The sequence below is a fragment of the Lethenteron reissneri genome, chromosome 66 (assembly GCF_015708825.2).
Source record: "Lethenteron reissneri isolate LAM-NWPU_2019-01 chromosome 66, ASM1570882v1, whole genome shotgun sequence".
NCBI classification, from domain to species: domain Eukaryota; kingdom Metazoa; phylum Chordata; class Hyperoartia; order Petromyzontiformes; family Petromyzontidae; genus Lethenteron; species Lethenteron reissneri.
The window spans coordinates 5,413,449-5,439,148 of record NC_083844.1 but is presented as its reverse complement, the minus strand read 5'-3'; the positions used below and the strand labels follow the sequence as shown (position 1 = coordinate 5,439,148).

At 44.7% G+C, this 25,700-nt stretch overlaps 1 protein-coding gene across 4 annotated transcripts in view; it reads right to left on the bottom strand.

Moving 5' to 3' along the window:
- The window catches only part of LOC133359824 (uncharacterized), a 184,744-nt gene that overhangs the window by 139,894 nt on the left and 19,150 nt on the right, over positions 1 to 25,700 (bottom strand). For 3 of the 4 annotated variants that reach the window (XM_061578362.1, XM_061578363.1, XM_061578365.1), the window contains exons 4-13: positions 23,265 to 23,418; positions 22,844 to 22,939; positions 21,963 to 22,202; positions 19,893 to 20,014; positions 17,455 to 17,580; positions 16,158 to 16,289; positions 14,804 to 14,865; positions 12,434 to 12,507; positions 7,949 to 8,047; positions 6,086 to 6,868 (exon numbers count right to left, since the gene is read on the bottom strand). In XM_061578362.1, the coding sequence (XP_061434346.1) occupies positions 6,086 to 6,868; positions 7,949 to 8,047; positions 12,434 to 12,507; positions 14,804 to 14,865; positions 16,158 to 16,289; positions 17,455 to 17,580; positions 19,893 to 20,014; positions 21,963 to 22,202; positions 22,844 to 22,939; positions 23,265 to 23,418 (1,888 nt within the window). The remainder of the gene's footprint in view (positions 1 to 6,085; positions 6,869 to 7,948; positions 8,048 to 12,433; positions 12,508 to 14,803; positions 14,866 to 16,157; positions 16,290 to 17,454; positions 17,581 to 19,892; positions 20,015 to 21,962; positions 22,203 to 22,843; positions 22,940 to 23,264; positions 23,419 to 25,700) is intronic. The other variant, XM_061578364.1, reaches the window with a different exon arrangement.

The following is a 25,700-nucleotide window of genomic DNA, read 5'->3' as shown; positions in this document are numbered from 1 at the left end:
TTGTTTCAACTGCGAAGCCAGGAGGTCGAATATAACTAGCACTCCTGCAGTTATGGCAATCATTACACCACGGCAACATCCACGTTACAATTGTAGATGATTTTAGGGACATCCTCACACACAAACACCATGTAACCACGGGTTAATGGGCATTAGTCACGGGAGCACTGCCGTGCATGACACACAATCCGATTATTGAGTGGAGAACACTCTGATTGGATTGGTGCGAGAAGGATTATAAAAGGGCAGGAAAACCTGGGAAGAAGATTGGTGGAAAAGGGGGGAGACTGGCTATTAAAGGGAATGGAGTTGGAGGGTTCGGGGTTGGTTTTTGATTTTGATGACGAGTGGAAGTGTGGTGTGAGTTGGTGCTGAAAATAAAGATCCTTCTTAATCAGCTCAAGTCTCCTCTTCATCTGGTGGTATTGGTGGAATGTCTCGACTTAGTCGACGCAACCTCCTACGAAGGGAGACTCAAGCCGAAGACCCTCTAGGCGCCCAAGACAAGCGCTGCCCCGAGATGGACCCGCCGAGTCGGGACTCATCTCCTGGCTCCTCGACAGGAACCGAAGCAGCTGGTCGACCGAGATGGGCGTCTTCATCCACCAACTTGGTGGAGCAGTTTCATCGCCGCCGCAGTAGACCATCTTCCAGGGATCGGAGGATGGATCTACTACTGGACGCAGTGACATTGCTGCTTCACAAGCTGGGGCCTGAGGTGGAACGACTGGGGGAAATCGCGGTGGCCACATCCCCGGCAAGGCGGAAAAAGCCCTGGACTATCCCAGCAGCCAGCGGCAGGCGAACCTCCATCGACGCCGCCAATGGTGCATTCAGCGTGGGAGCAGGGAGCAAGTGCTGTCCCGTCTCCCGCGACCCTGCCAACAGCGTAGCAGCCAAGTGAGCAGGGGGCAGCAGAGAGAGACAAGGCCAGGAACTGAGCCGCGTACCCAACAGAACGACCCGAAGAAAGTGGATGGGGGTGGAGCCATCAGTTGAGCCCGGTGGAGAAATTCTCGTCAAAGACAGGAGAATGGCGTGCCTTTGTGTGCCAATTTGAGGCCACGAGCCAGGCACGGAGATGCACGGAGGAGGGGGTGCTGGGGGCACTACCCACCACCCTGGACGACTCGGCGCTGGCAGTGTTTTTTGCCGGATCCCACTCGTAAAGAGAAGATCCCTGCAAGCGGTCTTCAAAAAGATGGTGAAAGTATTTCATCCTCCATCCGGGGCTCGTCAAAAGTTCAACAACTGGCAGCGGGATGCGTCCGAGTCGCTCCTGGTATTTAGAACCGAACTATTGACGCTGGCGGAAGTGGCGTTTTCACAGTTAGATGAGGCTGTCTTGGACGTGCTGGTGGCGGAGCGTCTATTCGCCATGGCACAGTTTAACGACGTCGCGGGATCCCAAGCGGCTGAAATACTGGAACCAATTGCGAGGCATGCGCAGCTGGCAGAAGCTCATGAATGAGAAGTGGTGGCGGCCCTGCAACGAACTACGAGGATGCCCAGGGGGGCCGAGCAACAACGTCGACATTGGGCACCTAGGGAGGTGGGGGCGATGCTCTCACATGGGGACTAGAACATCTGCCATCGCTACGGTTGCGAGAAGCACATCGCTCGCGGGTGCCACAGCAGGATGGTGGCAACAGGAACGATCATAAAAAGACCATAGGGTCTTCCCAGCGGCCACTCCTCCTCAGGCGAGTGCGAACACCTCAGACACCTGGCCGGAATCATTCACCTCATGCTCACCTCTTCACGCATCTCATAGGATGGAGGGCGTGTCACTCATTGCCGTAGCCGGTCCGGCCCTATGGTCGGACCCGGTCACAAAGTGGCGTTAGTTGCGGGGGTTAGCCTGCGTGTACTGGTCGACACAGGTACATTGGCCACCATCCTATCTCTGTGCATATACGACCTATTGCCAGACGGACAGCGTCATCTAAGAGCCAGTTAAGGCTAGATACAGAGCCGCAATGGGGGAAGCATGGAAATCATGGGGCAAGTGGTAGTGCCGGTCCGCATCGGGAAGCTGGAGATGCGGGGACCGGTACTGGACTCCAGTATATTGTCAATGCCCTGTTTTCTGGACACGGATTTCTTAGGTCGCATGCCTCTACGCATCCTGATGGAGGAAGGCTGTATGGAAACTCTGTCGGGTGAGAGATTGTATTTTTTGCGTCTGGACGGAGGGGGGGAAGGGCTATCCCAGAGGTTCAGGCTGGTGCAAACCACGGTCCGTATCCCACTGGGTGCTCAGATCCTGGTGCGGTTGCACTACCTGACACCACTTGTCACATCCCGGACGGAATCGCCACTCATTGTGTCTGCGGTGCTGTCGGTAGTAGGGTGCCATTGCTTACCTATTTAGATGACGTTATCGTTTTTATTGCACATTTGAGGAACACTTGGCCCGGTTGCGACAGGTCTATGCAGTCATGTGCTGTCACCAGGGGAGCAGCAATACTGCATAACACATAGGGAGCTCCTGGTGGTCATCCACTTCATGCAACAATTTAGACCCTACCTGTATGGTCGCAAATGTATGGACCGCACTAAACCCACAGCTTTGCAGTATTTGCTCCGCATCGACCAGACTTCAGGCCAGCTGACCAGGTGGATAGAGCGCCTGCAAGAGTACAGGTGCCAGGTGGTGCTTCGCTAATGCGGACGCATTGTCCCAGCTGGTGCCCCAGGGCCCTTGTGAATGCACCACAGGCGTGGCACGCTGCAAGGAGGCGATGTTGGAGGGAATGGTCATCACTCCCGTACACACAGCAGAGGGCGCACAGGTTGAGGTCCAGCTGACCGACCATGACCTGGGGATAACCTTGGACAATGCGAGACGTCTACAGCAAGAGGAGGCCCTCCTGCGAGCACTACATGCCTCAGCGAAGGAAAGGGGGAAGGAGCATGTCGTATGGGAGGACTTCCTCATGTGGTTGGACCCGGCGGGACTCCAGCGATGCCTGGTGGTTCTGGAGTCACCGTGTCACAAATTGGTCATGGACATGCACTGCTGCCAGCTGCTACACCTGGCTGGGCGGAAGACACTGTCCACATTACAGGGTTGGTGCTTCTGGCCAGGCATGACCACTGACGTGCACTGATGGGTCGCATCCTGCGTCGAATGCGCGCGGCAGAAGCCACCATCCCGGGTAACCCGGGCGCCCCTGTAGCCCATCACGGTGACCAGGGTCAACGGATTGGTCACGTTGAACATCCTGGGACCGTTGCCGGTCACGCCATGGGGAACTAAAAACCTATTGGTTGGAGTCGAGTACTGCACGAGGTGGCCGATGGCATGGGCCCTCCCAGACCAAACAGCACAGACTATTGCTGATGCCTTTGTCGAGTTCTTGATAAGGGGGTGCCAGAGTGGTTGCTCACGAATCAAGGCAGGAATTTCTCCTCACAGCTGCTAAAGGACGTCTACTCTATCCAGGGCACTAAGAAGGTCCGAACATCTCCGCATCATCTCCAGACCGATGGCATGGTGGAGTGGCTTTACCATCTCCTAGGGGCCATGCTGCCCCAAGTGGTGGACAAGAACCACTCCAATTGGGACCTTCACATCCCATCGGTCTAAGCGGCATACAGGGTGGCCCCGCATTCAGCGACAGGGTTCTTGCCGTATTTCCTGATATAGGGATGAGACCCCTTTCCGCCTATTTAGGTGCAGCTGATGGACATTCCTATGAGAGCTGACACATGGCCAAAGGCAATAAAGGCCTCCCTAATTAATTTGAGGGAGGCCCGCCAAGCGGCCGACAGCCAAGGGAGCAACGTACAGATACGGGAGAGGACAGTGACAGCCAAGTCCTTTAAAGTCGGGGACCAGGTATGGCTATGCTGTCCTCAGGTGCCGTTCGGCCACTGACCAAAACTCCACAGACCCTAGAAAGGGCCGGTCAAGGTCATGAAAGGACTCCGACCTCTGGGCGTCCAGGTCCAACTGAGTAAGCGATGATGATTTGTGCACTCCACCCACCTTAAGCCATATATCTCTCCACCTCCATCGCCTCCATCATTCTCCACCGAGGCAATGCCATCATCACCGCCATCATTACCGCCATCATCACCCTTACCCACGCCAAGGTCGCTGGCCACTACTCGCTGACCTGCGGGGGTTTCGGTGCCCAGTGTTCCCTTGTCACCTACAGCGCCCCATGTGAGGCCTAACGGAGAGGAAGCATGATGGGTGGTCGCAGGGGCTGGAGAGATGGCAGCATGGGACAAGGTGACGCCGGCACCATCGAACCGGGGATATTTTTGGGCCCTTTCCAGTTATCCCTCAGGGAAATAAATACCTACTGGTGGGCATGGAATGTTTTATCTGCTGGTGCTTCGCGTGGCCGTTAGAGGATCAGACCGCGGCGTTCATAACTGATGCTTTTGTAGATGGCACTGTGGTGGACAAGGGGAATCCTGAACGGCTGTTGACAGATCAGGGTCGTAACTTCTCCTCCAAGCTGTTGCAGGAGGTGTGTGACATGTTGTGTCAAGGTGCGGACTTCCCCGTACCACCCGCAAATGGATGGCATGGTTGAGCGCTTTAACCGCACAATCTCGGGAATGTTATGCCACTTGGTGAACACTGCGCAGACAGACTGGGTTTTGCACATTACCAGGAGTTTGACAGCATATGGTTCGGCGCCGTATGCATTCACGAGGTATTCGCCGTTCTTTTTCATGTATGGTCGGGAGCATAACCCTCCGATAGAGGCTCAGTTGAACCCCATTCCGTCACGAGCAGGTGATTGGCTGGCCTAGTTTTGTCACTCGCTGGAATATTTGTGCCAGGATCGAGAGGCGGCTTTAGCGGCTTCCACGGCGGTGCTGGTGACGAACGAACGTCTGTGGGCTCAGGAAGCAACAATAGTCCCGTTTGCAGTCAGTGAACTGGTACAACACAAGCGTCCGTCATCAGTCTGCCTCAGCAGCAGACTGTGCTTTCCCACCTGATGATGGACGCTTGTGTTGCTCCAAAAAAGCTGTCTCTGGTGTGGACCAATGTCTGTCTATAGTTTTCTGGTTAGATTTTTGTTGCTATTTCATTTATACCTGATGATGATTGCTTGTGTTGCAATCGAAACGTCGTATGCTATTATTTAATTTATTATTTTATCCTTATACGTGACTTTACTGAAAGAACCAAAGAGTAATCTTAACACCTGTTTTGTTGCCAGAAAAAATGGTAAAACCTAATCTCATATGTCCCATTTTCAATATATTGCTGGATGAGGGCCGCCCCATATTGCATCGTTTGTTTCACTATACTTCACCGTACCGGTCAGTGCGGGTTACTCAACTATAAACTATTTTCCTTTTACCATGTAAGGCCCACTGAGCTATGTAGCTCTTTTTCAAAAGCGACCTGGCAATCACAAATTATAACTTAACGAATTGGCTTATCATCAACATCATATGAAAATTTATAGCACCAGCCAATTACTCTAAAAGTTTGATGTTGTTTGTAAATGTGTAGGGAAAAACAACGGGGAGAGATGCAAACTTCAAATATACAGCAGGCGTCAGTGTCGGGATCGAACTCCTCGACCTCCTGCATACCAGACAAGGTAGTTAACTTTTCGCCACCGTGAGATGAGCAAGAGCATCTGGCGTCGGTGCAGAATGCGAAAAAACACTGAGGATGTGGTGATTCGAGGTCACTTTGAGGTGGAGAGGTCCCCCCCTCCACCCACTATCACCACTTCTGCTTTAAGAGCTAAATTAATAGTTATTTGTTCAAGTCCTGGGTACAGGAATAGTGTTCGTCTTTGTACGGCCGGAGCTTATCAGTGTGCCCAACGTACGAATGAACTAAAGCATTACCCTCTGATGCCCACCTTATACCCACATGGGCGGTCTCTAATCCAAGCACTAGCCAGGGCTCAACCCCGCTTACCTTCGTTAACTGACCAATATCGACCACAGCGTGATTCAGTCACAGGCACTGTGACGATACTAACAAGTGCAAGTCACAATTTGATGTTCGCTTCATTTGAATTCGATGAACACGATCGTGGTACGACAAGCAATGCGCAAAAGGCGCTATATCGCTGACATAGTAAAAACGTACTTCTCTGGTTCACATCGTTTCCCCAAAAAACGTTGTTGGTTATATTCGCAGGAAATGGTCCTCCGGCGAATTGTATTTGTCCCTTGTTGTCGATGAAAAGATTTCCGTCTATCGACATATAGCTTGAAGATGTTATTGAACAAGCTTGGTCCCTTGTAATTGCATTGTTTTGAATGACATTGTTTACAAGTGACAGATGGTTTCCGTTGTATATGCTTAACCCGTAGAAGCTATTGTTTGTGAATAAGTTGTCCTCCAGCACAGTAATTCCACTGCCTCTCATGTTTAAGACCAAGCCATTGGCATTGCCGGAGATCGATGAATTCTTGACGAGGAGAGAAATGGTTCCGTATCCATCAACGTACATTCCATAATTTCTTTGCTGGCTGATCTGGCAATTGATCACATTCAAGCTTGAGGGTGAATCCCCGTAGTAGTAGATCCCGAATGTATTTTGTTTGAAATTACACTCAGCCACTGACATCAACGCCATGTTTGTTAAATAAACACCGGCATAGGCGTTGTCAAGCACCGAAACAGAAGACAGGTGAAAATTCCCGTTTCTAGCAGATATTTTGATTCCATCATTGGAATTTGTCACTCTGGTGTTGTTAATTATGACGGTGTGATCGACATTACTCGGGTCTTCAAATTGTAGTCCGGTTACAGCTTTGTGGATCCTTACTTCGTCAATGTCCACGTTTGAGCTTTGGGCAGTCACGCAGATGGAACAACTCACAAACTCCGCGTGCCTGATTGTCGACTTTGTGTTGGGAGCGTCGGCTGGAGGATTCAAAGATGCAAACAAAAATGGTTAATTTAAAATAATGTATAAAAAAAACCCAGGCAAATAATATAAATCGATAATGTTCTTACAAAGTGCTTAATTATGAAAAGGCAGATAGCGGCATCGCCCCCCCCCCTTTAGTAATATAATGTATTCATATTCGCAGGTCTGAGCTCTGTCCACCTTGTGCTGCACAGGGAAAACTTCTATTGGTTGGGAGTCTCCCCATGACTAGATTTAAGTAGAGCAATGCATTTGCTGAGATGTGATGTAAGGCTCTGAGTTGCCGATACAATTAAGCCAGTGCCCTATACATATAAATCATTACACATCTTTAAGCGATTGCTTATTTTATACAGTATTCACTATCTATGATAGAGGTTTGTTTGGGTTAGATCGCATATTTTTCAATGTGTCGTTAAACCCGTCACCACCCGACACAGCCAATTATTAAGGTACAAATTCGTTACCAAATGGGACCTTTTTGGACAGTACCAAAGTATGAAAAAAGAAGTATAAATTTTACATTTTCTTGCAATAAACAGGTGTTAATATGTTGAAACACCAAATAGAAACTTTTTGCAATGAATCATGTTTTAATTAACCTGTGGTGAACATGCAAACAAACATGCTCTGATAATATATGTGTAGTGGGTATTGTTAGCGTCATACGCCGTCACCACTACTCATCGGGTGTAGCACCAGCCATCACGTAAACAAAACGTGCCAATTAGTGAGTACCATCTAGTTACTACTTTTTGGCACGTTTTGTTTACATGACAAACTTTAATGGCTGTGTCTTGTGGTGGAGGGTTACAACACATTTATACTTACGATATCTAACCCAAAAACCTTTCTTATAAATTACTATCGAACTTGTCTTGCGACAACGGAAGTGACATCACGTTGCCAGATCAATCTGAAACAAACTAAATACAAGAATAATCTATATTTTTATACGCAAGCCAGTTTTTAAAAATTTATTTTTCAAATTAATAAAAAAAATCGCAAATGCATGGCTTCCTATGTACGAACATTCTTACTTTGTTGCAATTGGATTGGAGATGATATCTTACCATTGATGACGATGCCATACCATTGCCCACTTGTTAATGGCATGCCAGATGGACCAAAGTTCACCGGAAGTCCAGGCTGCCCATTGACAAACAGTTCACCTGCCAAAATAAACAATAACATAAAAAATGCATTATTATTATATTCCTGAATTGTTTTTCCCTTCTGCACAATTTATCTTTATTGTGCTGTTGGTGTCACACCACGAGAGAAAGAATCCACTCAGAACTCTTGCAGAACGGTTCAACCTTTCGTGTTGGGGAATGTCCAGTGGAAGTGGACACCATGAAGCTACCTTTGAGTTCTCTTAAAGTCACTTCTGGTCCACAAAGCGGGGGGGCAAGACTTTCCCCTCCGCCTTGCCGTTGAGTGTGATACTTGATTCATTGCTCAGTTTCTGATTCGGCTATGTAATGATCTGGCCAAATATCTGTCGTAATACCTTCTACCACCCTAAATAGCCCAAATATTTGTCATGTGCACAAAATGTTTTACGTGCCAATTATTGTTCCAGATTGTTTACAAGTTTAATGATTCACCACACCAACATTGATCATTTAGATACGACGTTGCACATGAAACCATGCACACACATCTTATTCAGGTTATTTATCTGCTATAAATGTCCATGTAATGATAAGCCACTTAGTTGAGATATCGTTTGTGGACAGTTTTTTTCTCAAATAAGAAGCTAATAGCTCAGTGGGCTTTGCCTGGTAATTTATATTTATTAGTTATTTGTTTACCTTTCTTGTACTTTTCACTTCTATCGTGTGTGTATATTGTTGTTGTAACTTTCTGACCCCGTGCCCCTACTGGACAACTGTGAAAAAGAGGTTTATAGCTCATCGAATTCTGAATAGCTCAGTGGGCTTTACCTGATAAAATAAAAAAGTGTATCCATAAGAGGGTTTTTGGGTTAGATCACGTAAATATAAATGTGCGTCGTTAAACCCGCCACCACCACCCGACATGCCCAATAAGTAAGTGTTGTCACTAAACAAAACGTGTCAATTAGTTACTAGTTCAGAACTAACTGGTTGTGTGCTGGGGAGTAAACCCACAACATTTACAAATAAGAGTTTAATTTTGTGTGGGTGATTTGTTTACCTTTCCGATGCTTTGCCCTGCTATAGTGTTTTTGTATTGTTTGTTGTTGTAACTTTCTGAACCGCCCCTACTGGACATCTCTGAAAAAAGAGCTTTATAGCTCATCAGATTCCTTCTGCAGTATAAATACTGATCCTGATTATGAGGTGAAGCTTTAGGAGGGTCAGAATAAAATCCAGGAAGTGAAAGTAAAGTGTCACCTGAGCCGGCTTCTTCAATACATTACAGGAACAACCAATCAGATGCAAACTAGATATATTAACCATTACTAGTGAATGCGTTACATTTTTCTTCCAGTTTAACTGGGCCAATCATGAAGGGAGTCTGCACGAGTCGTCCTGGTTTGGGAGCTTGACTGTTTCAGCAAGACAAACACGAAACTAAAAACTGTATTTATTATCAGATGTAAGGCCCACGGAGCTTATATAGCTCAACGAACCAAGAATATGGCTGATCAATCATCACGTGGAAGTGTATAGCAGCAGCCAAATACTCTAAATGCATAATGTTGATTCTAAATGTGGAGGGAACAACCAGAAGAGGACCCAGAGAAAAATCCACACAACCACGGGAGAGAGAGACAGACATGCAAACTTCAAATATACAACAGGCATCGTAAGGGTCGGGATCGAACCCATGACCCCTCTTGCATACCAGGCGAGGAAGTTAACATCTCCGAGCCACTGTGTCCCAGGTCCCCATTCGTTTTAATAATAGAAATTCCATTTATATAGCGCGTTTTTTTTTTATCAAGGATCTCAAAGCGCCGTACAGCACACAGAAACAGGAGCAGACACTCAGCATTAAAAATATATTATTATGTATATAAACCAAAAACATTTTCTAAATAAATAAAAAGTTTTAAGATGCATTTTCCAAAAAATGTCCACAGACTCTAGAGAGATCCCTGATATATCGTGGAAGAGCATTCCATAGCCTGGGGGCTATATAGGAAAACATCTTGGTCACCCATAGACCAAAGCCTCGACCTGGAAATGCAGAGAAGATCTGCATCTCGAGATCTTAGGGACCTTGAAGGGACATATGGGTGCAGCATGTCAATGATGTAGGCTGGGGCAAGGTGATTCACTGCTTTGTAGGTTAACAATATGATTTTAAACTGGATACAAAGTTAAAACTGGAAGCCAGTGCAGGGAGGCCAACGATGCGAAGAAGGTGGTCTGGTTAACATCCTAGCAGCCGCTTTCTGAACATGCTGCTTCATCTCCTCCCTTGTCTCCTCGCTCCCTAATACAGGGACTCCTCTATGTACGAACGGGTTAGGTTTCAGAGATCTGTTCGTAAGTCGATTTGTTTGTAAGTCTAATTTTACTCCTGTCGATTCCAAACACGTTTTACGGAATTTACGCTAAACATGGAATGGCTTAAAAGATCTACATTCTCCTGTAGATGTAGATGCCACTGGTTCTTCATGTTTTGCAGGTGTAGATGTTTATTCCATTTGGTGCACGTGTTTCCTCTCTCGTCTCTTGAATAACTTACCAAGAGATGTGTGCACAGTTGCTCTGTTCTTAAATCCTTTATATTAAGTTCGCATGCTTGCTTGCTTGCGTGCTTGCTTGCTTGCTTACGACCGTGCAAATCTTTCGGTCGTTTTTTAACCCACTTCCCGTGATCCAATCGAGCTGACATTTTCCACACAGACTCGTTGTGCCAGACAATTAATGTTCGTGAAAAAAAATTCCCAAAATTTTACAGTTTTTAGGCAAAAAAAAATTATTTTACATATATTCAAATAAAACTCATTCATCGCTTTGGCTGAACGTCACAGTATAAGAGCCCAGAGCGTAACCCCTCCACAGGCCGTGGCGGAGTAGCGCAGTTGGTAGCGCCCTCGCTTCCCATGCCAAAGGTCGCGGGATCGATCCCCGCGTCCTCCACAGGCGAATATATTTTTAAATCCTTTATATTAAGTTCGCTGCCACGCATATAAAGGATTTATAGTGAAAAACTTTGTTTTTACGGGTTATACTTATTCTCTTCATAAATCAACTTGTAACAGGCAATAGCATCGTGAACAGCTGCCGACTCCTGAGTAAACCTTTCAGAATGGGTCCTGAGACTCAAAACAAGCCAGTGCTTGACACCGGACAACTACTGGCATCGATTGCGCGGCAGTTGAACTTACGACTCTCGATCCGAACATACAACTGGAGATACGGACAGGATCGGATCTTTGAAAGTTCGTAAGTAGAATGTTCGTAAGTAGAGGAGTCCCTGCATAAAAACTCCTCTTCCTCGCCAGTCTCTACCTCTCTGGAAGGTTTTCCCACCCCATTCCCCCAATATCACCCTTTATCTCACCTTCCTTGTCATCACTCCTCTTCCCTCTTTGTATTATTTCTGTGAGCATGGTCCCTTGTCACCTTTTCATGACCCCAACCCCACTCAATCCTAGTAGGATTACTTTATTATAATAACTCTTTTTTTAAACACAGCGGCTCAGCGGAGTGCCTAAAGGTTCAACATGCCAAGCGGCCAGCAACTTACAGCACTGTCAAAGTTGTAATGGATCAGTGTTCACGCATTTATTGAATTGAGCAAAATTATGAGATCCAAAACAGAACAATTTGTGCATCATCTGAACTTTCATACCTATTTGGGATATATATGTAGTAATTGACTTACGAACACCCTTACTTAACAAAGCCCGTACTTACGAATGCCCGTACTTACCAACGCCCATACTTACCAACACTCGTACTTACCAACGCCCGCACTCACGAACGGCCGCACTTACGAACGCCCGCACTTCTGAATGCCTGCACTTACGAAAGCCTGTACTTACAAACGCCCGTGCTTACCAACGCCCATATTTACCAATGCCCATAATTACAAAAGCTCGTCCTTTCGAACACTTGTAATTTTGAATGCCCGCACTTACGATCGATTTGCCTGCACTTACAAACGCCTGCAATGATGGACGCCCATACTTACAAACGCCCGTACTTACCAAGGCCCGTATTTACCAACGCCCGTACTTTCCAACACCTGTACGCCCGTACTTACGAACCAGTTTCCATGAAATATAAAATAACATTGACTTAAAAAGCGAACCCGCACTAAAAAATTTAACCACGGAACTATTTTAATCAGAGTAGCAATACTGTGGGAGATGGTAACGAGTTTAACAATGGCTTCCCTTTTTGGTGACCTGTCACACATTTCACAATACCGAACGTATGGGCATTTAAACACAGTGGTGTATTATAGTGTTGCGACTTACGCACGGGTCTCAGGAACGAATTGTGTTCGTAAGCCGAGGACAATGTGAATACTCCCAAAAATATGGAAACACATCCCCTTGTAGTTTCAGATATGCAGTTTACACACGTGTACAATATTTCAAAACTCACCCTGTATCGTTAGCCGACTTGCTGGAACTGAGAAAAAAACTTTTACTCCAGGTTGTATTGTCAACTTTGCAAACCTTAAACAAGACAAAAACATGTGACGTTTTGATTACGTTTAAGTATAAGATATCCAAAATATCTTAAACTTCTTTACATTAGTTTTCATTTTAGTATTGTAGTGTATAGTTTTATTGTTTTATTTGTATTATTTCCCTTCTACGTGACTTTACCGAAAGAACCAATAATATAGTGTATAGTAGTGTAGTATATCGTGTAGTGTATAGTAGTATCGTGTATAATAGTGTAGTGTATAGTAATGTAGTGTATAGTCAGTTTTACATGTGTAATGGGCGTATGTGATGCAGGAGAAGTTGATGGAGGCAACACGTATTTATTACAATTAAATTCAATACAGCAGAGTAACGACTCTAACACTCGAAGATGTATCGGCCTCTTCACCCGGTCTATTAGAGGAAGTGTTCCCCAGCTAACGCTCCCCGTTAACTCCCTACTTCCCTCTATCCCAGACCTTCCCCAAATGTAGGCTAGCTAACCTGGCCCAGCTTCGGCGCAGGTTCCGACCCTCAGCCACACGAGTCTGGCCCTTACAAGGACATCAGACCTCGCTGCTCTGAGGTCGCACCACTGGCTTGCCCTGATCGGCCCTTACAAGGACAGCGAGGCAGGGGAGTTCCAGGGTTAGCTAGCTGGCCTTCAGTCTTCACTGATTCTTCATCTTGATCTGTACCCAACGACTGCCTCTCGCTCTCTCGCTCTCCGCCTTATATACCAACATGCCCTCGAGGGGCGGGGCTGTGTGGGATCCCAGGCTCCCCCCCACACAGCCCTCCAGGGTGGTAACCGTTTGCGGACGTGGATGTAGACACCCCAATGTAACTGCCCGTTTCTCCCCGTTACGTAACACCTCTACACATGTAAGCTTTCGCGACCAATATCATCCATAAGAGGTTTGTTTTGGGTTAGATCGCATAAATATATAAATGTGTCATTAAAACCCGCCACCACCCGACACAGCCAACTAGTAAGGGTTGTCACATAAACAAAACATGCCAATTCGTCACTAGTACAGCACACCGGTGTGTTGGAGAGCCAAGCCACAACATTTACAATCTGAGTACGACGTTTCGACAGTAATTACAACTAGCTTAATTAGGTGACAGCTAGATTTGTGGAGAAATCCACCTGTTTCGTTCCCTATATAGAGGCGTAGATGTGGTGACCACACTTGTGCGCTCTTGTGCAAAGTGGGGAAGGGGGATTAATGGGTCAACGAACATTATACATGCACATTATGAGAGCCATTTCATCTTGTCCTTCCTGTCCATTGTGTGCGTTAAAAAAGCCGTACCAATGGTAATCCCTATTTAAGTATGTTGGCCTGTATAGACATGCATTTCAAAAATGTGTAATGGGTTCAACTGAGTCACAGACGTAGACTTGGAGGCAACACATGTATTCAGTTCTAACACACGGTGTAACTGTCCCCTTAACAGAATAACAACCTATGGTGGTGACTACCAGGCTAACTACACTAGTTACAACGTAACTGCTACTACGGACCGCGACCAACAGCTCAGGTCCACGTGTTGGAGACTCGTTGAACGGAGAACATAGACGAAGGTTTCTTCTAGGCTGAACAACAACCCCAGGCCCTCTTGGGACCCGGCTTATATTCTCTGCGGCGTGGCCGGCTCGACCCTTGGCCACGTCCACCTTCTAGACTCCTCGGGAAGGATCTGGGTCCCAATCACGTGACCACCCCCAGCCCTCACTTGGGGCCTCTTTGTAGACTTACTGGTCACGCGTCCTCCCGGGTCATCCAGAGTGCCATGGCCTCGAGTAACCTTATCCTTCAATTAGCACGGTTGGCTACATACGGTGCAAAAGAAGTTCAACATATGTACACACTACACTACTCTATATACTACACTATACTGCTATACACTACACTATACACTACTATACACTACACTATACATTCCACTACTCTATACTACACTATACACTATTATACATACAAACTCCAAAAATACAGACATCACGGTCGGGATCGAACCCATGACCTCCTCCATGCCAGGCGAGGTATTCAACATCTCGCCACCTTGGCATCAAATAGAGAGAACATGCCACCCAACTCCGCTTGATGAGGTTAAGCCATTCCTCAAAGTAGCATTAGATAAACAGTAAAAACTAATAGGGCCGCAGGTAATAGAAGTTTTCACAGACCATACAGCTACTGTTGGTAATGGGCGTCGCGCCGGTAAAAGAACCGCTCCCATACGTCAAAATACGCAATTTGTTCGCCCATTTGATGAACGTTTAAAAAAAGAAATAACGTTTCAGCAATCTTACTTGGAAACCGTGATGTCTCCATGGATGAGAAAAGGGTTGTTCGCCAAAGACCACACTTTATCCTGCAAAGCAAATGCATTTGGATTTAAAAAAACAACCGAGGAGGAGAATGGTAATTTTCAGCCTAGGCGTGGTTGTGCAGCTCTTTTATAAATCCGTTCCAGGATGAGGCCCTAAAACTAAAACAATGTTATATTTTACCAGATAAGGTCCCCACTACTCAGCTGTATAGCTTTTTTTCAGAAGCGACCTGGCTATCACAATTGATAGCTCAACCACCAAGTGGCTTATCATCAAGTGGACATTTATAGCAGCAGCCAAATATTCGAAATGCATGTTGTTGATTCTAAATGTGGAGAGAACAACCATAAGAGGACCAGGATAAAAATCTACACGATCACGAGAAGAGCAACACGCAAACTCCAAATATACAGCAGGCATAAGGTCAGGATCGAACCCACAATCTCCTGTATACCAGGCGAGAGAGTTAACATCTTGCCACCTCCCCATGCCATGTGGGACGTAGGGAGTATTTGACCATACTTTTCTTTCACTGGTCCTAGCGGGTTTGGCAAAGACAAACCTCATAAACGAGGGGGCATAGAAGCGCTTCACTGCCACCTGCGGCCTACCACGTAGCCCCACAGCAGCCTGTATAACTTAATCAAGTTTGCTATCTTTGTACGTACGTATGCACAGACATAGATGCTATCTCTCGCAAATATAAGATTTGAGAGAGAGAGATGCAGACCCCGAGAATATCAAATCTAGTGCTAGAGATCTAGAGAGGAAGAGGGTGTGAAATAGAAATGTTTATCACCTTTGAGCCGGAGAGGGTGAAGCAAGGCTTGGAACAGTAAAATGTGTGAGGGCAGATATCATGAACAGATCTAGTTTAGTAATTTCAAGGTGATTATGGACGAAAATGTTACTGTTACCACAATAATTATTGTGGAAATCCATGTGAAAATATATTTATAATGGGAGCCTTCCCGTTTGCCACAGAAGAGCAATTATGGTAACAAGTTGAACATAGCATAACTATTTAAACGTTGTCATGATAAGACAAATGACAGGCTTCAGTGAGGGAAGTGCAGTTGAATCCCCGTTTAAGCCATCTGTCCTTGTACGTGAGGAAATGCGTAACATCGCAAAATACACAATGCAGTTAAAACGTTCACAACATTACAAAGTTGTGGGAAACTGATTTCCTGACCATTGTCACGTCAAATTTTATATCGTGGTAACCCATAACCACAGCAAGTGCCGGCCTTCATAGGTGCTCACTAACACCACTTGCCCCAACAGTCTCTGTTCAGGCTATACGGGGGATCTTTGTCTTTGTTTTACTTACATTCACTATATTTTCAGTGACGTTGGTGTAGCTGCTCGAAGACTGCTTGTCGGACGAACAACCAAAGAACTCCACATTCATCGCTGAATAGTACTGCTCGGATGTCTTGGGGATCACAGAGATGAACCGGGCCTGAATATTTTAAGAGAAAGCAGGAATTAGATAACACATCATGAAGTCCTACTGCACATGGCTACTGCTTTATCGCCGTTCATAAAATTGTCCAGGTTGTCCAACTAAAAAATGGTTCGTGTCCAGTAATCCACGGCTGTGTGCGGGTTTCCCCCTTGCACCCTGGTGGCCAAAGCGACGACTTGGGGCCCCTTTGACAACCACTTGATAGATTTAAGATAATAACAGGTTTATCCCCTTTTTTTTGGCAACAAAACTGAAAACCTTTTAAGAAGGAATAATGTCAGCATTAACCACAATATTTGTGGTCAGAATGAAAACAAAAAAGATTGATAATATATGCATTGATTGGTCTACACCAGAGACACCTTTCTTTTAAGCCTAGTCTCAAACGGTGTTCGACTAGAGGACGTACAATGATATGATAGAATTGTTTTCAACAACAGCGTAAAAACACACACAAACAACTCATTTAAAACGCGGAAAAAATGTTTGATTGTTATGGAAATGCTTTCATTTACTTTCCACGATTTACTTTAATTTCATTAGAGCTTCACTGATAATGTAGCGATTACACCACTGATAATATAGCTACTATGCCACTAATAATGTAGTCACTATGCCACTGATAATCTAGCTACGACTTCACTGATAATGTGGCTACTACGCCACTGATAATGCAGTTACTACGCCACTGATAATGCAGTTACTACACCACTAATAATGTAGTTACTACGCCACTCAGCCTCACAACTCGTCTGGGTTGCCCATCACTGGTCCAGTCACCAGACCTTGGCCTCTGACGTTTGGGTCTCTGCTGAGCCACATCTTCCAGCTCCTATCTCCCCACTCCTCCCCAATGCATTTATTAGACAACACCCACTCTGTGTGAGTGACATTATGGGGATATTTTCACGTCTTGCCTTTTAAGCAGACGATTTGTTTTATGATTAATCCACCAGTGGCATTAGCCTGGGTTGATGTTGGGGCTTGCAATGGGAACCTCTGCAACAAGTGGCAAAGCACGCTACCATTTGGCGACAGTTCGACATCACAATTCAATCTTTCAACATCCAGTCTTCTCATTAACCAATATTTGACAAAACAGCTCAGCATATTTGATAGATTATGGATGAAAGATTAAGGTATATATATATATACTCACCGTAATCTTTGGCAAGAATGTTACAAAGTTGATACTTTCAGCATCAGTGTTCCCCTGTAGTATAGAGTTTTGGACCGTGCTATCAATGTAACTATCCCAAATGGTATTGTCCATGCTGTACGCCACCTGAGAACACAAGAACAAATCGTGTACACGCATGGATCAAGCAAACAATCTCCCTCGGAAAGTATTTCATTCGCGATAATAACAACAGCGCTCACAACGGGCGAACGTTAACATCCCGAGGTTGTGAAGAGCAATGGGGCTCGGGATAGTGGACTCTGCCATCGTGGCTAGAATTCCTGCAGTCACTAAAGCTTCTAATCAAGATTGAACCGCCTCTACGGGGAGGTTTTCCACACAACTCAGACATAACTTCAACCGAGAAGATGGATGCAAAATTCAGCAATCTTTGGAAGGACTTCATCAACCAGGTAAAGTGTTAACTGTTGTGTTAGCCGACTCTGAGTTGCATTACATTTCTAAATTTTGTTAACCCAAGCCCTCTTTGAATTTCACCCCAACCTCTCGCCGGTTACGGCCTCCCTTCCCTCCCCCTCTTTGACCTAAGCCCTCTTTGAATTTCATCCCAACCCTCTCACCCGTTACGGCCTCCCCTCCCCCTCCCCCTCTCGGATCTATATAATGCCTCGTCACAGAGGCATGTTTCTCTCTTTCACCTGTGGACGATCACTTGCTGTTGCGATCGAAACGTCGTGATCTATTGTTTATTTTCTTATCTACGTGACTTTACCAAAAGAACCAAAGAGTATGGCTTGGAGTTGTTAACTATCTCGTCTGGTATGCAGGTCGTGCGTTCGATCTCAACCATGGTGATATCTGCTGTATATTTGGAGTTTGCGTGTCTCTCTAGTGGTCACGTGGATTTTTCTAAGGGTTCTACAGTTTTTTCCCTCCACCTTCAGAAACACACGTTTTGAGCATTTCGTTGCTATAAATTTTCACGTGATGAAAAGCCACTTCGTTGAGATATCATCTGTTGCCATGTCACTTCTGAAAAGGCTACATAGCTCAGTGGGCCTTATCTGGTAAAATAAAATAAAGTTTGGTTCTAATTTAGTTTGTAAAGTTGGCAATACAACCAAACTCGGGTTCTCATTTAAGTTACCACTTTTAGGTATCACAGAGTGTGAATGTTATTTAGTTTTACCGTGAATTGCAGCTTTTGTGATTGGCTTGCCGACAAAGGGTGTGTGCCAAACGAATATGCACGGAACGTCCGTACGTTTTGTGCAGCGTTAATTTCGTTGGGTACTTACGAGTCCATTGTCAGGAGGTGACCCTGATGTGCAACTGTGAACTGTGCTTGGCCGAGCCTAACTGAGCAATGTCTGTGCGTGATATTGGGAGTGTCACTGAGAGTCACTGCGGGCTGTGATGGCCATTCATCCATGAGCACAGACGGAGATCAGAGAGGTCAACTGTGGCCTTGTAGAGTAGTTGTAGTCGTCATGCAGGCTTACCAAGCATCACTACTTGTTTTGGAAAACGAGGTATGAGTGATATTACACTGGTGTCTGCTACGCCTCCCTGATTTCTCATCAATGACTTCCGTCCTTCAACGAACCGTTGTCTCACTTTGAATGAACTCTGACATCAAGAACCATGCCCACATTGTGGGTATGGTTTGCGCATATTCACGTGGATGGGACGGGGTATTCAATTCACACTGTCTGCTTGCATTGCTGCAACAAGTGTAGTGCCGAGTGCTCATCTGAAATAGCGGTTGATATTTTGCCGGTATGGCACCATGGTGGCCGAGTTGTTAATTTCCTCGCCTGGTATACAGGAGGTTGTGGTTCAATCTCGACCCTGACGCCTGTATATTTAGAGTTTGCATGTCTCTCCCCGTGGTCGTGTGTATTTTTCTCCAGATCCTCCGGATTTTCTTGCCACATTTAGAAGCATGCGTTTAGAGTATTTATTGCTATAAATTTCCACGTAATACACCAAAGCATTGAGCTATAATTTGTAGCAGCCAGGTCGCTTCAGGAAAATAACTAGACAGCTCATTAGGCTTTACCTGGTAAAATACAACATAATAATAAGTAATATGGAAAAATATTTTTGTTTAAACACGCTTTAAGGAAATGTACCGGCAGAACTCCACGACTCCAAGAAGTGGCCCCAAGGCTTGCCATAACATAAGGGACCGTGGTTATTTACAGCCAACGTCAGTTGAACGTGGACAATTAGACCCAAGCCGAAACATAACATGTAAAAATGAATGTTTAAATATATATATTTTTTATAGAATATAGTATTGCCATCAGTATGACATGAGTATACCAAGTTTGCAGTCGATACCACATTGGGAAGTGGGTAAAGATTTAGTTACAAGATTTGAGGATACAACGACAACAACGACAACAACAAACAGAGTGAGTTAAATAAAAGCGTGTAAAAAGCACTCCAACCTCCAATGCAGACGTCCAATAGTAGCCATTTCCAGCCATCGCCATCTTGGAAATCTGAACGGGCCTTGTGAAGTCAACAGTGATGTGGGTTCCAACCGTGTAACGATCGACGACCCAAGAGCCTGAACAAGTGTTGTACAAAATAAACAACGTTTATTAGACAACTTTAACGCATGCTAGTATTAACATCATTAACATTATGCGAAATATAATCATGTGATTTTTTACCCTTTCTGGCAATAAAACAGGTGTTAAGTTGTAAAAAAACACCAAATATATACATTTTGCAAGTAATCAAATATGTATTAACCAATTATAGATTTAAAGCTTTCGTGACTGCAAGGATTCATACTCTTAGTTCTTTCAGTAAAGTCACGTAGGTAAAAAATGAAATTAAAATTAATAAAAAAATAAAAACAATAAAATCACGACGTGTGAAACTCACAGCAAAATATCTGCTGTGACAGTTTCACCTGAAGACGGAAGCTTGTGTTGCCTCTGAAACGTCGTGATTTTATTATTTTTATTTTTATTAATTTTAATTTCATTTTTTACCTACGTGACTTTACCGAAAGAACTAAGAGTATGTATTAACCACACGTACTTGTGGTGAACATGCAAACAAACATGATCTGATAATATATGCATTGTCTTTGAAACTGATTGGCCTACACAAGAGACAGCAGCCTTCTTTATGGCCTTGTCTCAGAAAGGGTAAAACTTATTCTTATTTTTCATACTTTGATACTGGCAAAAAGGTCCCATGATGATGCTGCTCACCCAGAGCGACAAATGCGCGCATTGCCTTTGTCCTGTTTGTCATTTTTGTGTTCTCTGTTCTGACACTGGTGGTGAGACTAGGCCATAAAGAAGACCAGAGGCAATTTTTCTGGTGTAGGCCAAATAGTTTCAAAGAAAATGAATATATTATCAGAGCATGTTTGTTTGTATGTGCTAGTAACTACTTCTCATGCATATACACGCATTCTTCAATGCTTTCTGACGTGTATTTTTCCCCTCAAGTACTTAATTACCAGAACTAAAAGCCAATGTGTACCTAACAGGGCAAAATAAGTTTTCATATTGGCAAATAGTTTGTTGTAAGTTCTGGTTTGTGTTTCCAGGTTTTGGAAAAACTATTTAAACAAATTGGTCAGTTGCATATATATAGTTATTTGGTGCCACAGTGGTGAGGAAATGTTAACTCCCTCGCCTGGTATGCGGGAGGTCAGGGGGTTCCTATCTCGACCTTGATGCGTGTTGTATATTTTGAGTTTGCGTGTCTCTCTCAGCATCATCACAGTGGCTAGGAGATGTTAACTACCTCGCCTGATATGCAGGAATTCAGGGGTTCCGATCCCGACCCTGACGCCTGCTGTATATTTGAACTTTGCATGTCTCTCTACCCGTGCTCGTGTGGACTTTTTCTAGATCATCAGGTTTTTTCCCTCTACATTTAGTAAGCATGCCTTTAGAGTATTTGGCTGATGTAAATTTCCACAAGATAAGCCAATTGGTTGAGCTGTCATTTGCTATAGCCAGGTTGCTTCTAAAAAAGAGCTACATAGCTTATTGGGCTTTATCTGGTTAGATAAAAAATAGTTTAGTTTATAGTTTATATAGAGTAAGATTAATGTTCTCATAGGGTTTATTGTTAATCAGTGAAGCTTACAAAGGCAGACCAAATCTACTATAGGGTTTGTGTACATTAATTAAGCTTTCAATCTGGCTCTGTGAACCTGAGTGTTAATCACTGAGACTCGCAGAACCAGACTAAGGATCCATTAGGGTTCAGTTATAATCTCTGAGACTCACAGAGCCAGACGAAGAATCCCATAGGGTTCAGTGTTCATCATTGAGGCTCACACAACCAGACTAAGGCTCCCCATAGGGTTCAGTGTTCATCACTGACACTCACAGAGCCATACTAAGGCTCAAATAGGGTTCAGCGTTAATAACTAAGGCTCACACAACCAGACTAAGGCTCCCATATGGTTCAGCGTTAATCACTGATGGCTCACGGAACCGAAAGTAAGCTTCCAACCATCGTTGCAATACATGGTAAATTACCACAAGCCGGCATGCTGCAGAAATCCCAGGTAGTGTCCGTGCCATTGGTGTGGCACCAAGGCCTCTCCCTCATGCCGCTGGGGTTGCGGCAGTAATTGCCGTCCAGTCCACCATCTGGGTAGTTGAGCGGAGTCTCGGGGTGAGCGTGCGGGCTCTGCAAACTCCACGGCTGACAGGGCACCTGAGACTGGGTGACTGAGACGTTGCCACGGTAGGCTTGCCCACGTCCGAAGTAGCAGTCTGCGCAGGTGTCACAAATTAGAAGGAAAGAAAAGATTAACGCGCATAAACAGGGATTATATGAGAGTTTGACAATGTACGTTTGTCTTCAGAAGTGTGTAAATTAACTGCATGGAAGATGACGACTAGCTGTCAGGTCAAATTTGCATCCATAATAGGTTTTTTAGGATTAGATCACATCAATATAAATGTGTCGTGAACCCGCCACTACCGCGACACAGCCAATCAGTAAGGGGTTTGTCACGTAAATAAAACGTGACCAATTAGTTACTAGCTCAGCACTAACCAGTTATGTGTTTGATGGGGAGAAATCCTCCTCCTGTTTCAGTCATCAATAGACGAGGGATAAATGTGCTGTTTTCACTTATGAGCTAATCAGCTGCGAAGACCAGAGGCAATTTTTCGTTGACAATTCTGGCAAAAAAACTTCCCCAAAAACCTTCTTATGAATAATATTGGTTGCGACAACCTACGTGTTAAATTGAAATATTATACCGGTAGTTCATTATTTGTAAAAAAAAGAAGATACATTTCAGTGCTTTGACTACAGGTGTAACCGATCCTCTAGGAGGAAAAAAACAACATGCACTTATTGGACGCCTTTCACAACGTCTCAAGGCGTCAGGCATACACCACCGCACCTGACCGGAGACCCAGGCTGCGTGTCTCTCCTGTGTTTGCAGATATTTGCTCTGGATGAACAGCTCCAGTGCTCAGACCCAGAGCAATGTCGCATCCTATGTACAAGACACGACTTTTTTTAATAGCACAAACAACAACAGCAACAAATCATGTTAACTTCCAGCCGGAATAACTAATGACGATGTTCCGAAAATTATGTTAGCATCCCATATCAACTCTCTTTATTTTGTGCTCATTATTCTTCATATTATTGTAAGCATATTGGATATACAATAACTATGGATTAGGTGTACCCTGTACTCCAGTTGTAGTGCCTTACGCTGATAATCGATGCTCCAAACCTGCCTAATTGCTGATAATACCGAGTAATAAATTAAGCCCTGGACACACGTATAAACAGATATTAGCAAGAGTACGTACCACTTTGAAACTGCACTTCACTTAGCAGTAACCATTTCCCTGCTGGGTACATGACACAGTGTAGAAGTGAGCCCCTGTATCCTGACAGATCAGCAGTGAAGATCACCAAACCGGCTACCGTTCTCTCCCACCAGGTTGTCTCCACGTCCAAGACCTGTGAAAAACAAATATATGACCATCTTTTATTCAAGTACAAAATAACATCGTTCTTTAGGCAGGTTTTAGCGTCTGTAACTTAGGCTAGTGCGCGCCACTCCATTCGTTGATCTCATTCTCTCTGTTCACATCTCCGTGCTTTATATTTCACCTCCCCCGTGTAGCCGGCAACGACTGTTTTGGGACAAGCACTCTTCGCGGGCACATGTTGTTCAGTCTGACAAGGCACACAAAGGGGGATTTCATGGACAGCATCACGCTAAGGCTCTGTGCACAAAGATGACCCACAGAGTCACTGAGGGACCACTGCTACTGTGCTCTTTAGAGTCATAATAGATATAACGACTGTGAATCTTGACTTAAAGCTTTCGTAACTGCAGGAATTCATATTCTTCGGGTCTTTCCGTTAAGTCACGTAGATAGGTTCAAAGAAAATAACAAAAAACTACAATATTTCAATCGCAACACAAGCTAACCCCTTTTTCCTGACGACAACTGCTTGTGTTGCGATCGAAACGTCGTAATTTTTTGTTATTTTCTTTGAACCTATCTATGTGACTTTACCGAAAGACCCACAGAATAAGGACTGTTATATTTACCGGGGAATCCCCGACCAGTTTAACTTTTAGACCTCAGCTAACAAAGAAATTGGTACATTGTTTGAACGAATAAAAAGAAGTGAACCCATGCTTTTTTTCATTGTGTAGCAATACCATTTTATATTGGTTTTAGGTTTTAGTTTTGGTTACACTCTCTCACAGGAGCAGAATGTTACGCTAACATTTCAATTATATGGGAAGATCTTTACACGCGTTACCATAGCCCCATGTAACAGAGGGAGCCAACCTTATTTGGAGAATATTTAAAACAGTGTTCTTCATTAGCAAGGCCATTGTGGGCCGCTTGGCGGCCCCTGGTGGCCTTTAGTGCAACCCCTGACGTGCGGCCCCCGACAATACACAAATAGTGAGAACACCTCCATCATCAGAATCTGTATTTATATTGCAGGAGGAATCCGATGAGCTATGACACTCTTTTTCACAGATGCCTATTAGGGGCACGAGATCAGACCATTACAACAAACACGATAGGAGTGCAACATATAGGAAAGGTAAACAAATCACTTTTAAACAATACAACAAAACTAACCTATTCTTTGTCTACCCTGGTAAAGCCCACCAAGCTATATAGCTTGGTGGGCTTTAACACAAATGAGAGCTCAACGAAATAGTGGCTTATCATCATCGCGCGGAGACTCTGTCAAACCCCCAAAGGTTTCAAATGGTGTGGCAGCCCTCACCAATGATGATGTCTCGTCGGCGAAAGTGGAAACCCCCCACCCCCTACTGTGAAAATCAGTGAAGAGCCACTTGACTTAAAGCAGGGGTCGGCAAACTGTAGCTCCGGAGCCGCACGCGGCTCTTCACGGTCCCCTTTGTGACGTAATGTCACCATAATTAGGCCATGCCTCGCAATCGAGGATGATTGTCTTCTACAGAAAAGTCGGATCATCTGTGGGTCCTAAGATGGCTGAAGAGACCAGATCTGGGATCGACAGATTCTCCCGCAGCTCAGACACGCACGTGTCCAGAGCGAGTGGTAGTGGTGTGGAACTGGATCAGTAAGTCGGGCTGCAGCGTTGCCGTTTCTGCCGTTACCCGCTGCTCCTCTTCCTGTTTTCGCAGTTGAGTTCCAAGATGCTTGGATCCTTGAAATAGACTCTGTGTATTCTTTGGTTCTTTCGGTAAAGTCACGTAGATAGAAAAAATAAGAATAAAAATATGGTGAATAAAAAAAAGTTATGTCGACTGTAGCCTGGTTATTAATCGGAGTGATTGTATTGGCAGTCTATAATGTATACTGAAGCCTGGTTATTAAGTTTGGTGAGCGTATGGGCAGTCTATAATGTGGACTGTAGTTTGGTTCTTAACCTCGATGAGTGTACTGGCAGTCTATAATATAGACTGTAGCCTGGTTTTTAAGCTTGGTGAGCGTATTGGCAGTCTATAATGTAGACTGTAGCAAGCTTAAAAAGCAGGGTAGAGTCTATATTATAGACTACCAGTACGCTCACTGAGGTTAAGAACCAGACTACAGTCTACATTATAGACTGCCAGTACACGCACCCAGCTTAATAACCATTGCTACAGTCTACATTATAGACTGCAAGTACACTCACTCTGATTAAGAACCAGGATACAGTCTACATTAGTGGTTTTTAATATATATTATTTCTATTCACTTTATTTTTATTATTTTCTATCGACGTGACTTTACCGA